Source organism: Buceros rhinoceros, unplaced genomic scaffold, assembly GCF_000710305.1.
Source record: "Buceros rhinoceros silvestris isolate BGI_N320 unplaced genomic scaffold, ASM71030v1 scaffold31092, whole genome shotgun sequence".
NCBI classification, from domain to species: Eukaryota; Metazoa; Chordata; class Aves; order Bucerotiformes; family Bucerotidae; genus Buceros; species Buceros rhinoceros.
This window is the reverse complement of record NW_010401180.1, coordinates 35,471-49,452: the sequence shown is the minus strand read 5'-3', so window position 1 is coordinate 49,452 and position 13,982 is coordinate 35,471. Positions and strand designations below refer to the sequence as shown.

The 13,982-nt window shown below is 38.6% G+C and overlaps 1 protein-coding gene across 1 annotated transcript in view; it reads left to right on the top strand.

The window, feature by feature from the left end:
* The first annotated feature begins 1,546 nt into the window (after nt 1-1,546).
* The window catches only part of LOC104489970 (thyroid hormone receptor beta), a 47,139-nt gene continuing 34,703 nt past the window's right edge, over nt 1,547-13,982 (top strand). Inside the window, exon 1 of the mRNA XM_010132192.1 lies at nt 1,547-1,613. Within this exon, the coding sequence (XP_010130494.1) occupies nt 1,607-1,613 (7 nt within the window). The 5' untranslated portion in view covers nt 1,547-1,606. The remainder of the gene's footprint in view (nt 1,614-13,982) is intronic.

Below are 13,982 nucleotides of genomic sequence, written 5' to 3'. Positions count from 1 at the left end.
CCTTTGAGGGTGGCTGCAAAGCCTCGGGTGTCCCAGCGGCCAGGAGGGTGTTGAGCCCTCGCCGGGGTGGCGCTCCACTGGGGGTTGACGAGCTTAGGTGACTGCCGGGCCGCGTCCCAGATACATTAATCACACGGAACATGCGGTTGCTGCCGTTCGCCTGCGTTCTCGTTCCAGGGCTGTGGTCTGTGCCTGGGCGGAGCAGAGGTGCCCGCCATTGGAGAGGGTGGGGGTGTGTTTTGCAGGACGAGGAAGACAAGTGCTTGCTGTGTGAAGAGGCAGTGACTAAGAGGGAATACGGAGAGGGCTGTGGCGCTGGATAGATGGAGAGAAATAAATCCAAAAGTTCGTTAACAAAGTAAAGGCCAAAGGACAGTGTCTTGACGTGAAACGTCAGTCAGGACAGTCTGAGAGAGGTTCCACTCCCCCCGTGAAATGTCCCTTGCGTGCTAGTGTTAAGAGATGCCTGGTTCCTGGGGATCAAGAGAGCATGACTCTGACCCCAGGCTAGTTTTCTGCTGGCATTAGTGGGGTGGTTTGTAGGCCTGGGATTTCTTACCTAAGTAATTTCTGATGAGATCTTGTCTCTATTCTGGAGTAATGCTTTTAGGATTGTTCTGCTGGGATTGAATTGCTGGTGCTTGAACTAGGTAGCAAGCTGGCATCTTCCAGCTGGGCACCGAGTGTTGGGCTGGGGTGGCTGAACAAGGGCGTGCTGCCTCTGGTACCTCTGTTTGAAAAACCTTAGGGCTAGATACTGCTGAAGGATGGTGCTCTAACTGGTATCTCCAGCTTTCCCTCCTGGCGCAAAATTAGCTTGCAGGGATTTGATCTTTGCTGCTGAACAGAAACGGAGTATAGTTAATATCCCCGTGTGTATGTATGGACATATGAATGGGGGAGGCAATCTAAATATTAAAACCATGACTTCAGGATGCCAAATCCAGTTCCTTACAGCTGCGGTTATCTCCTTAATAAAATGGAAGATGCCATTGTTCAAAAGTTAAGTAATAAGTACATAAAAATCTGTTTTCTATCGAAAGAGTAAAATTACTATTTACATCTCAAAACTCTGTGAAGTTGATAGACTTCCAAATTTCAAATAAGTGAAGAAGAATCAGTGTGATTCTGTAGACAGAATTTCTAATTCCTTTGAATCCTCTCTTACTGAACCTGAGAATAATGGGCGTGTATCATTAAAAACGGTAAAGTAAAAACCAATTAGCTCCTGAAGTTACATATTAGACCTGAAGGATCTTCTGCAAAACATTAAGGGAAGGTGTTCCATGAAGTGGGCAGAACCGTTATTTTTTTCTGCATCAGTAGCCCCCAGCTTTTTGAGCCAAAGCTCATCCAGCCCACCAGGTTTTAGACCTGACTTGCATTCATTGCCTCATGCAGTTAAGCAAGGTGCATAGAATTTAATGTGTTGAGCTATCAAACATGGACCATGGATCCAAAATGTTCCATCCTGTTTAAATGTTAATAGTATTCTGCAGATTTGCGTTTATGGATGTATTACATGTGGTTTTTTTCTTTTTTTGGCAGGTGACATTGGTGAAGGAAGAAGAACGAGAATGATTACATATTCATAATTCCCAGCAGTATGTCAGGTAATCATATTTCGTAAGAGCATCTACACAATATTTCTTGCTTTGCTGGAGTGATTTTTATTACATGTTTACTGCAAAATACTGCCTTAACAAGTTCCTGCTGCACTGGTGCTGGGAATTGAAATCTTTGCTTTACCCAGAGCATGGAGTTGTGGGACATGTAATCTTCCCCAGCATTTTTCCACTGAAACCCTCATCCTCCTTGTTTTCCTTCAGAAACAAAGTCGTGTTTTGTTCTAAACACACCTTCCATCTTCAGCTTTTCTGCTGAAACTGCCAGTACAGTGACAGTTTCTGCTGAGTATGTTGGCTTAAGTTATTTTGTAATATGGACATATCCCCTGAGGTTCAAAGTGAGACAGTCCAATTCACTGTACGTAGATTACCCAGTACTCTTTAGATAATAATTGACCAGGTCTGCAGGTGGGCTGAAGATCCAGGCTTGAAATGACCATTAACCGTTTTAAGTGTGCTTAACTGTCTTATCCTTGCCAGTTGCAAAGCGTTGGAAGGCTGTACATAAATCAGCTGTGTCAAAACCCCTGTATATTCTAATCCCAGAACAAGGTGTCTAAAAATGTCTAAAAAGATGTACTTATTACAGGGAGATCATATAGAAAGCCAGACAATATCAGACTTCCATAATTTAGTATTTAATCAAATAATAATTTTAGTATTCATCAAATTGCATTGAGAAAACTTTCTGCCAATACTGTTTGTCGGTATTTCAAGAGCCAAATGCCGTAAATGGGATGTTTTAAAAGCCTGTTTGTAAAATGCAGCATATGCCACATAGGGAAAATCATAACAAACAAGACTGAATTTCTGGTGTTCTGCTCAAGGGGCAGTTCATTTTTACTGGCTGGGCAGATTAAATATCCTTCCCTTTCCCCTGGAAGGCGCCCATCCTTCTGTATTGGCCAGCAAGGGGTAACACCTGCATTTGCCCACAAAGCTGGTCTTCTAAGTTTAGGGTCTTATAGATGAGGTAGAGAGTAAAATTAATGGGGAGAAATAGGGTATTATTTAAATGCACGCTTTCATAGTAAAATATATTATTTGATAAAATGCAAAGATGTGTCATATGGCTTCTGGTTTTATGGTTTCTTTGCTGACCATTGAAGCGGATGTTAAGGACTGATGAATATAAAACAGAGGCAGAGGGCATCGGGGCTTTTCCTGGAATGAAGTGGAATACCTGACCCTTGGTTGGTGCGTCAGGCTCTGGATTAGCATCAATGCCCCATGAGGATCAGGAAGGAGTTAGTATCCCTAGGCTTCATTGGCAAGGCCCACCGGAGTGTTTCTGTGTTCTTCTGCAGGCATTCTAGGCATGATAATTTCGTTTAGCAAATTCCTGGTTTGGAAGAATTCACAGCATTGACTTGTAACTTTGTTTCTCCAGCTCTCTGTCATGCTCCCTTCTGTCTCATGTTAAACTTCTTGACCTTTTACTGCAGGGCTTGATTTTGCTGTCGTTTTGGAGGCAGCAATTAGTAGCTTGTGCTATATGATGGCAAGAGATAGGGAAGGAACCTTATCTGTTTGGGGTGTAGCTTCCTATGGAGCGGAGTTTATGGAGGTTTCCCACTAGCGCTCTAACCAGACCTGTCTCCCTGGACTTCCCCCTGGCAGAGCAGCTCTGCTAAGCTCAGTGAAATCCAAAACTAATTGGAAGGACCTATATTTTCTGCATTTCTTTTGAAAGAAGTGGGAGAACAAATACGTGCAAAGAAAATAATGGTCATGGCGAAAAAAAGATGGATTGCAGATGACTATTGGTACAGCTGTAGGTGTCCAGCACTCTTCATTTTAAGCAGTTTGTATTTTCTATTTCCCATTATAGGAATGAAATTCCCTACATGAGTGTGAATGTGAAAAGAAGCATGGATGAAATAAAAATCTTTCAAACTCTATAAAAACTGCATAAATACCACCATCCAGAGCTAGATGGGACTCCGAATGGAAATGAAAGCTTAGGTTCTGTTACTGAGTCACAGGAATATGAGAGCAGAATCTAATCCAAAATCAAACCAGTTGCCTGAAATAATAGGCTGTATTATTCTGATTTTTTGGTAGATGATTTCTGTGCCCATAGGTTACGCTTTTCCTGCAGTATGAATTTTCCTCTTGTAGGGACTGCCCAAAAGCCTCCAGTTTCTAGTGCATCTAGAGAAGTTTTTCTGGCAGAAGATTGTAGAATTTGGCCTTCGGTTTAAAACTGGGCTTTACTACTTTTTGCAGTTGCTGTAGGAAAAATATTTTTAACATTTTGATGTTTCAGCTTTAAAAAAAGTACTCGTGTGATTATTTTATGGCACGTATCTGTAACTGTATGTCCTTATAGCTTTAAAGAGAGTGCAAGTTTTCCAAAATCATTTTGGGAACTTCAGATTTATGGGTAACATGGAAGGATTTCAGAAGTGTGGAAGCCCTTACTTAAAAGTGAATAAAATAAAAAATGAAAAGCAAAATGAATGCACCAGGTATAATTTTTTTATGCAGAAAGATAAACTGAAGGGCAAATGTTGAGTTAATGAAGTCCAAACTACTCTTCCTTTTTCTTAGAATGCCATCAAAATAGAGTGGATGCAGCAATACAGATGGAGCTAATGGACGCCTGATACTGGCTATTTGGTGATATTAGGTGCTGGGAAGTGAAAAGCTGGGCCTGCGGGTTTTGTGAACGCTGTGCTTGTCAGTATACTTTTTGCAACTATGCCAATTTTAAGCGTCAAAACCTGCCTCACCAGTTTTATGTACACATAACTCAGATGATGACCAAACCTTGAGATACAGGGGTGCTCAGGGGAGGGAGGGCTGGACATGATATGCCCTGTGGTTTAGTACTGAGACGGATGCATTCTGTTCTCACAAACTGAAGCTTGGTACATCCCTAAAATAAATAGTTTTCAAATGAGTGACTACACATAAACGTAACAAAGGAAATCTGGAAGTTTAGCATCCCTGTTTTGAAACCTGACTTTAAAAACATTCATTCTTTTATGATAAATGCTGCAGCAGATCTCATGCTTCTAAAGAACAGCATCAAAAATGCATTTAGAGAATGTAAGTAAAACATGTTGGTTTGGGGTTTTTTTAATCAAAATAAGTGAAAAATGACTGGGTGGATGCTCTCCTCATAGTTCAGCTGCAGCTCTAGAGTTGGCACCAGCAATTACTGTCCACAGAGTAATGCCAGGAAAAAAAACTATAAGCATTTAAAGATTTGTACTATCTTAGCGATAACTACAAGTCTTTCTGCTGTATATTTGCACAATAGAGTAGAAAAATTATAAAGTTAAAAAGTATTATCTTCTTAGTGAGAAGATGGTACTTTCAAATAATTAAGTTTGCAACATAGTTCATTAAAAAATTCTTGCTGTTTAAATGCTGTAGTGAAGCTTCTGGCTTTAGTATCGCTATTCACAGGCAATAGCCATTATGCACTGGCAATAATCTATCACTGAAGGCTTCCTTCTGTGCATTTTCTCCCAAAACGCAGACAAGTTCTGAGTCAGATCTTTGTCTTACTGCATTTACTGGAGTGAGAACTGAAAAAGGAATTCAAGAATGGGTTCTGAAACCCAGAAAACAGTATTTGTACAATACAGTAAATCTCATTAATTTCACCTTTGTGGCAGATGAAGATTGAATGTACAGAATGTAATAATAGTGGTGTCAGTGAAGTCTGCAGCTCTCTCACTGACTTGAGTAAGGCCAGGATTTTTCTCTGCTGTTACTTGGAGTTTCGTAATCCAACTCAGACGTTGTACTTCTGCTCTCAAATATCCACACTGTTCTATTTGGTAATGACTGTAAAGTTAGATCAAGATAGGAATTACAATAAAATCAAGCGCTTACACTAGGGAATAATTTAAATGTCATAAATGCGTATTTTCTGAGGCTAGAATTTAATATGCAGCATTTCTTGTAACTGGTCACTCATTGGGAGAAGAAATTTAATCAGCGTTTGTGCAACAAATTTGAAAACCAGTTTCTCCAAGGGTGTTGTGTGTAGTTTCCAAGAACTGGGAAAAGTAATAGGATAGGAAAATTACCACCTTTTCCTCACGAGTCTTTTCACTGTAATGCTCATTACCCTGTAAGCTTGCCATTCGTTCAGATGGAGAATAGTTTATTGTGTCATGTCAGTTGAGATACTATTTATCCTGCATTTCTATAATGATTTTCCTAGGATAGTTAACCTGACATCTATCCCTGTCTGACGCTTCTTGACTGCCAGACCACGATAAAATCCAACTAACTCAAGTGTATTATTTCTTCTAAGTAATGGACTTTGTTGAAGGACGGTAAATACTTTAATATTAGGTTTTGTTATGCCAGGATTCAGCAGCTTTGTAATGAGCTTTTGGGGATTTTCAAAAGGTTAACAAGATTTATATTGTGGGATGTTTTTGCATGAAGCTATGAATCACTCCATGATGGCTCTTATTACTTAGAAGCATATTTTTGAATATGCAGTTAAAAATATCGCACTTGGTAAGTTCTATGTTACAGACATTCTGGTTTAATTTTAACTTTTTTGTTTTAAACTTTAATGTGTTAAAAAGTGCTTTCAAAAAGTGCTGTACGACTGCAAAAGTTTTAAAGGCAAGTAGTCTGTATAACATTTTGTAATGTTTCAGTTTTTTATACAATTCTTTGATAATGTGTTGGTTTTTTCTTTCCCATCATGGTGGGGAAAAAATGGTTTTCTAAAGAGTGTTATTTTCTTTATGAGAAACATGAAGATCTTGTCTATGTGTTTCTAAAGGTCTTTAGTTTCGGTATTTACTACTCATGGATACCTGCTATGTTTTCCAGATAAAATACACACATTTTCCAAAAAAATTTGGATATGTTTAAATTGCTCAAAGAACAGAGAAAACAAAGACATTTTTTTAGCTTTGCAACATCTGCTAGCTATTTTCTTAAGTATGTTTCATTATGTTAGTGCTGATTTTTTTCCTTTTCTATTGTTTTTTTTTCAGTAATCCATCAGTATACTTTGTATAGTAATTTTATTTAAACCAGAGGTGCTTCTTTTTGTGCGCTTGTCTTTCTGAAATTTATTTCTGATGAGAACAGACTGTTGTGTTTGAAGTTTTGAATATCAAAGCGTGCAACATCGTGTTTCACTGCTGCCATCAGTTAGAAGGAGTGCGTAGTATTGTCAATATAAACCATGCTTGTTAATTTTGCAGGCAAAAACTTCGTAAAATAGTTAATTTAAAAAACCTAAAATGTCCTTGTGCTTTTTCTAAGTCTCCTCCACCACCCTGTAAAATAAAACACTTTCCTTTGCTGTGCTTGTCTGAGGAGGTGCAGCTCTCCATCCTGTGGTCATAAGCCTGAGCACAGACTGCTGTTCAGTTCTGATGACTGTATGTCAGAGTAATGAACTTAGGAAACTTCTCCTTGATATGCAGTCCTGTAAGGACAGAGGACTGCCATTTTTTGTGCCAAATGTAAAGTGTTGATGAACGACAGGAGAGCTACTATCCATCCAATCAGGCATTTTCCAGTTATTTCCATATACACAGAACAACCTCTATGTTCCCTACATGCGTTTCTAATTACTTTGCTACAGTGCTTATCATGAAAGAAGGTAAATGTTTAAGGAAATGTTTAAAGGTTGCAAAGCATGAAGGCCACACTACCAGATCTTCTTTGTTACGTGTGTGATTATGTGTCTGAAAACTGTTTAGACCTGTACAAAGCTTCAGTTTATTTCCAGTTTTAAAGAATTCTCTCCTCACATCCCCGTTTGTCTTTCTTTTTGAAGAAGCCTTTGACTGCATGATTTGGGCAAACTTTATGTGTGTGTTTATTGATTTTTCTCTTTCACAAATTATTGTCAAGACTGCTAGTTTTAGTACGTTTTTTTACTTGGCCATTGCTCAAACCTCATTCTTTGAACAGGAGGTGTTATTTCAAAATACAAGGTATCCCTTTAAGTAATTCTAGAACTAAAATAGATTGAACTGTTTCATCACCTTGAAAAAAACAGAGCTTCCGTTATGTGTGCATATCTCCAGCATTTGCTGTTAGTAAATGGCCGCCAAGTACACTGTCCCTTCCTCAGTGAGGAGGGGTGGAAGGTCTAATGTGGGACTGCGAAAAGACTATGTGAACTGATTTGAAAGGTCGTGGTGAAAGCAATGGTCAGAATCGGGATTTTACAAAATTAGGGGTAGTGATTTGAAGTTATTTGAGTGATTTCCCTAATGGTTTCACTGTAACTTCCATGTTTTTAAAGATCTGTTTTACAGTATTTTGATCTGTAATCTGGAAATGGTGTTTTGGCTTCTCGCTTCTATTTCAGTGGGTTTCTAGGCGTTAAAAGAATTACCTAACACAATACTAAGAGAATAAGAATCCATTAACATTCCCATACTCCCACAAGCGGTAGTCTGCAAATTGAGTCCTGGAGAAGTGGATTGCTGTCTTTGGGCATCAAGTTAATCTTGGTTTAAAACAAGCAGAGGGACGTGGTTGTGCACACTGACGAGAGGCAGATGCTGAACTTCTTGCCAAAGGGTGCTGTGAATGCAAGAAACATATGCAAGTGGAGACTGGGCTGCATCTCAAAGAGGGATCTCTTGGGTATTTCTACATTTTAGACAGGCTACGGGGGCTCAGGCAATCCCTTGGGCTGACAAGTAGATGGGGCACAGGAGACTGCTGGTGGGAACTCTCACATGTGCTTACTTTGTTCTTACTCTTCGCTGGGTATCCACTTCTGGATCCTATTGATGAGCCCTGTGGTTTGCACACAGCTGCCATGCTCAGGTGTACCTTGTTCTCAGAAAAACTCCCTCCCACGTGTTCACAGAGCTATGAGAGGGGCAGATGGACTGCACTGGTTAGCATCACCTTTCTAGTTCCATTGTGTTCCATGGTATCTTCCTGCTTTTTTCCTTATAGCTTTAGTCATTCATTTCTTTAAGTATTTTTATTGTATCTGTGGCAGTCACAAGATTCCATATTTGGATACACAATGCCCGTTTGTTTCTCTGAGGAGGGGATTTCAGAGAGCGCTTTGCATACCAAAACCCTGAACCACTTGTTTCTCTGTGCTCAGAACCTGCCTCTAGTTAACTTACAGATGAGCTGTCACGTTCTTCTGGAAAGTCTTTTGCACTGGTTAATTTTTTCTTATGTTTAGAAATTTGAGCATAATGTCAAGCCCAGGTTCTGGGTAAATACATGTCTAGAATTAATGTAATAGTTAATAGACATTCAGTGTGTTTTTAAAAAAGTGATTACACTGGTTCACACCGAGGACCTCTTTAAGGTATCTGTCAGCAAGGACAAGGATAAAGCTATTACATGGTACATTACACGTTTCTTAATGTTACTTTTCCTACATATTGAAGACTTTACAAAGTTTGTTGTAATATCTGCTTGCTAGTCTTTCATGATGATGTAATCTTTGGCCAAGTGATTGTTTGAAATTATTGAAATTTTGTTTCTGTTGAAAGCTATATTCTAAAATGTAATATTTAAGTATTTTATAATATTGCCACTGTTAAAGCAATTAACAGTACTAAATATATCAAAAAATTTTAATACTTAATATAAGTAAATAGGTATTCAGTAATCCTGGCTCCATTTACTTCCACCAGCATACACATACACACACGTTTCTGAAATACTGGAAAACACTTAGTGGTTTCACTACACACCACTAGTTCCACCTGCTAGAGTCCCTTTCACTCACTGTACAATTTTTTCTTATAGTCACTGTCATTATTACAGTTTAAAATTTAGGGAAAAAAATTGCGTGTTCTCAAAGGTTTTATTTAGCACATTATATGGAGGCAGGGTTCACATATTTCTAAAGAAGAATCTGGCTAGTTTGTATTAGCTGAGTTCCATCTTTCTGCTTATTGAAGGATCACATGAATCTCGTTCAGAAGTTGAGACACTCAGTTATGAAGTGTTTCCCTGTCTGATAAAGAAGAATAAGAAGAAAATGCTGTGGTGTTATTTGGGAGAAAAGAGAAGGAAGGGAAAGGAGAGGAGAGGAGGAAAAGCAAAATAAAGGAAGAAAAATAAAATGCTTCGAACTGACTGCATCATTAATGAGAAGAAATGAAACTTTAGCCTTGTGTGGCACAGAGAGTTTTATCATTCCCAGCACAAACACACATGAAAACTTCACATGCTTTTACTTATAGTTATTTTGTGTACTTTAAAATGCCCATACAGCATTTGAATCCAGTTTTAATTTTGCTGGGGAGATGACCTTTAGTTGTAGCTTGTTTGCCTTTTTTTTTTTTTTTTAAGTCATTAAGTAAAAATGATGTAGTGTTGCTGGACTGGGTCCATACAAAGCTAGGCTGCTTGGTCAACCTACATGCACCCGTCAGTCCTAATCCTGATTACATTTGCCTTAGCTGATCTCTCAAGCCAACCCACTTCAATGTCCTTAGATGTTTGCATACGTGTTTAAAAAAAGCCCAGTAATGTCCTGTTGTCCTTGCTGCTCTGCTTTCAGTGGCTTCAGACCTCAGAAGCTGCAAAACTTTATGTAAGAATTGCTTTTGTCAATCTTTTGTTTTGCAGTCAAGTAAGTTAATGACAATTCAGAGACTGCTAATAACTTCACCTACTGCTGCTATTTTGATCAGTTACAGGTTGAAATTCTTACAGGCTGTGAGCAGTTTTGGAACGTAAAATAACTTTTTTGTTGTGAGAGGAAGTGTCTTTGTAACTAAAAATAGCAATTCTCTGACATTCCAGAACTGTCGATTTACCTTTTGCCTCAAAGCTAAGTGAGGGAGGAAAAGAAGTATTTGCAATCCCCAGAAAAGTGTGAGCAGTGTACTCTGAGGAGCTGGGACTGATCGCCTGTGCTCACACAGCAGCTTTCATCACCAATGGATATAGCTGACAACTGGTGCTACTGCGATATAAAGTCATAACAGTCATACAAATGTCAGCTCTGAGCATGCAGGGCAGATGACGAGCTGGAGGAGTGGGGGTAGCTCGCAGGGCACAGCCAGGAGATTTAATGTGATGCCTCCAGGGTGGTTGTGGAGCGCACGGGGAGCAGGCAGTCTTTTCAGTGTCCTCTTTGGTCCTTTGCTGTGCTCTCTCAGTTTTTGTCAGCATCAAAGTTTGGGATAGGAACACAGCCCATACCAGCAAGAAACGCTGTCCTCCTGGCTGGCTGGCCACCACCTCTCGTCTTCCTGGAAGAAACAAGTTATGACTCCCCTCTCTTGGGATGTATTAAAGAAGGGAGAGTCTTTTTGTATCTCTACCACTGTTGGCAGATACTAGTGGAGAGCTAAGAAAGAAAACACGTAGCTGAGATGAAAACTAGTGGTTCCATTTGTTCTTATAGATCTTTGTACAGTGACATTCATATGTCACTATGATATGTCACTATGGATGTGCAGTAACACTGCATATTCAAGAACAGGCCAACCCTTACAGTCACCCATTAGGAGTCTTTGTCTTGGCCTGTATTAAACAATTTCTGAGGGATTCTCCTTGCCTGTCCTTTTATCTTAGTTTCAACTTCACCTGCTAAAACTTCTGCTTCTATAAAACCAACTTACCTTTAAAGACACTCTGATGGGAACTTGAGAAGTCTTTTGAACTGTTGACTGCTCAGATGCCAGTTACTGCTGCAGTGGGCTGCTTTTATATTTCTAGAACAATTACTTGGTGATTCCTTTCCTTATGTGTAGGAGAAGAACTCTGGGACCTTCTTGCTAGTCCCTCTTTGCTCTGAAATAGGGCCTGTGGGTTTAGTCGTGATTCGTCCTGGCAGGCTATGCTGCTTTCTGCCTTCGTTATGGCCATTTTAACAGTAGCTAGAGGAAGAGAGATGCTTCTCTTACAATTAGAGAGCTCAGACAAAATCACATTATCATCCTTTATCAATGATGTTTTTCGTTCGACAAAACCAAGAGCAGATGTAGGAGATTTAAACTACATTCTCTGTTGGGAAAGAAAAAGAAAAAGCTTTTGAGAAAGTCAGGCAAAATACGTTAAAACAAATTACAGTTTCATTACAGGACTACTTTATTTATTCTAGTCCTTTTAACACTTTCATAAGCTGAGTGGTGATGTAGGGCATAGGTTTCTGCACCACAGTATAGGAAGTATAAGAAAAGGAGACCCCTCAGTGGTAGTTCCTTACAACTTAATCCTTGTCTAGCAAAATTTGAATGTAAAATGTCCCTGGTGACTGAAAGGAATTTGTGAAATTAAATGGAAACTTGTAAAATTAAATAAACTGTAGCTAATATAGGAGTCAAAATAGTGAGACAAATTTAAGAGGGAACTGAAAGAAAAAGAAAATAAAGCTGCTTGATGTTGGGTTAGACTTTGTAAACTCTGCCTGGGCAAATTCCAAATGATGGAAGCAATAATGAATCAGTTTCTTCTCATAGTTCAGATGCATCTAGAAGCATATTTTTAAATCCCACAGATGCTTTGCAAACACAGAAATTGGAAAAGATTTTTTATTTTCCAAGTTGAGGGCTTTAGAGTTCCTTGGTAAAGTTAAAAATCTGTAAACCTTTTGTGACATACTCTCTGAATCCTTGGGGAACATAAGTTTTACCATTGTGGTGAGTGTATGTTTTTTTAATTAAAATCAAAGGTAGAACAATTCCTTATAGAGGCTAAAAGACAGCCAACATTACCTTTAACAGCAAATATGAATTTGGGAAAAGGATACAGAAATTCTTGCCTAACAAGATCAAACAGCCTGGATTATGAATCACTGATCTAGTTCCCAGGACTAATAACAAGAACTGAGTAACTGAGGATGTAACTGACTTTTTAAAAGAAGGGCGAGAACTGTGTAGGTTCAGTGGGCTGCTCAAGAGCTCGATGAAGCACAGAAGTAGCTATTTATGAGTGAATTATAGAAATGCCTATGTTTTTTATATTTGTGTGATGTACATGCCTGACTCTGGCATTTATATAAAGATGCAGTATTATCCATGCAGGACGGTAACTAGAATGTGAAGGAAGACAAGGAAGAGGAGAGTAGCCCTGTACTGAAGGGTACGTTAGGTGAGTTTACACAAAGCCTAGTGGAAGGTTGGCTTACAGTGCACAGTTCCTCTCTGTGTCAAGAAGTGAAGTGTCATTGTTCGGTTCAATCTTACAGTGGAGTTCTGTGCAGCTCCCTCCCTCTGAGCTTAAATTTATTATCAAATCTAGAAGATACAAAAAGGATTTCAAATTCTGGGGGAAAAAGAAATTATATACTGTTCTTCTAATTTTTTTTTAATTGTCCCATATTTTCTGGGTTACTTTCACTATTCTATTTTAAATCTGGTTATCTTCCTACAAGTGGTACTCCCTTGCTGTATTACCTGCATTTAGAGCTTTTAATTTTACTAAGAAAATCAAGTCTCAACTAAGAGTGGATCTATAAAGCCAGAAGTAAGTAGGTACATGCAGATTCGGTAGTTAACTTACCTGCCCTATGCATTCAAGTCTGTGATGCCAGATAGTTTCTCATACAAATTCTTGTTACTGATGTCCAGCTGGGATACAGTGCATAGGAGGAATGGACTTTTAACTTCAAATATCAGGTGAGCTTACATCCCTGGCAGGAAAAAATGTTACGCAGTTACATATAAAATTAAATAAGATATTGAGGAAAGCTATATATACTATTAGGGATTAACGTAACTCAGCAGTATTTGATACTATCTCTAATTAAGTCTTCTGAATATGTCCTATATTAGCAATGTTCCACTTAAGAGAAGACTTAGACAAAACTGAGAAACAGCAATACTATGGTAGACCTGGTAACTGAAATACGAAGTTATTTGTTGTAATTTTTTTCAGGAAATTACTGACTTAGTGAGCACTTATTTACTAATATGTATATGAATTACTTTACTGAGTGAAATGTGTGTAAAATCAACTCTTAGGTCCATTAAAATAGCAGAAGCTTACTGTGATTAAAACCACTGTGGTTATCAGTCATCAAATGTCTGGATGTCTTCTGGATGCAAGTTAGAAAGCTATTTTATATTTGAATTTTTGTATATATAACATAAAATAAAATAATTTCTTTAAATGTGGAATATCATCTCTGATGTGTCATTTCTATATAGCATTTACTTTTGCTACCCAAAAATAGAAAATGGAGTATATTTAGTTTTACAGATTTATCAACCGAGATCAGTTTCTTCTATTTGAAAGAATAAATACATTTTTTTAATCTTTGTGACTAATTAGATCAAATCGTGCAGCTTTAGTATTATTCATTATCTATTCTGGACCCTAATGTCCATGCTCCCGTGATAAAATTAGTGTCTCTGATACTCCGCGGTGACCACAGCTAGAGAAAGGCAGTAGGTAGCAAAAGCGGAACTGCTA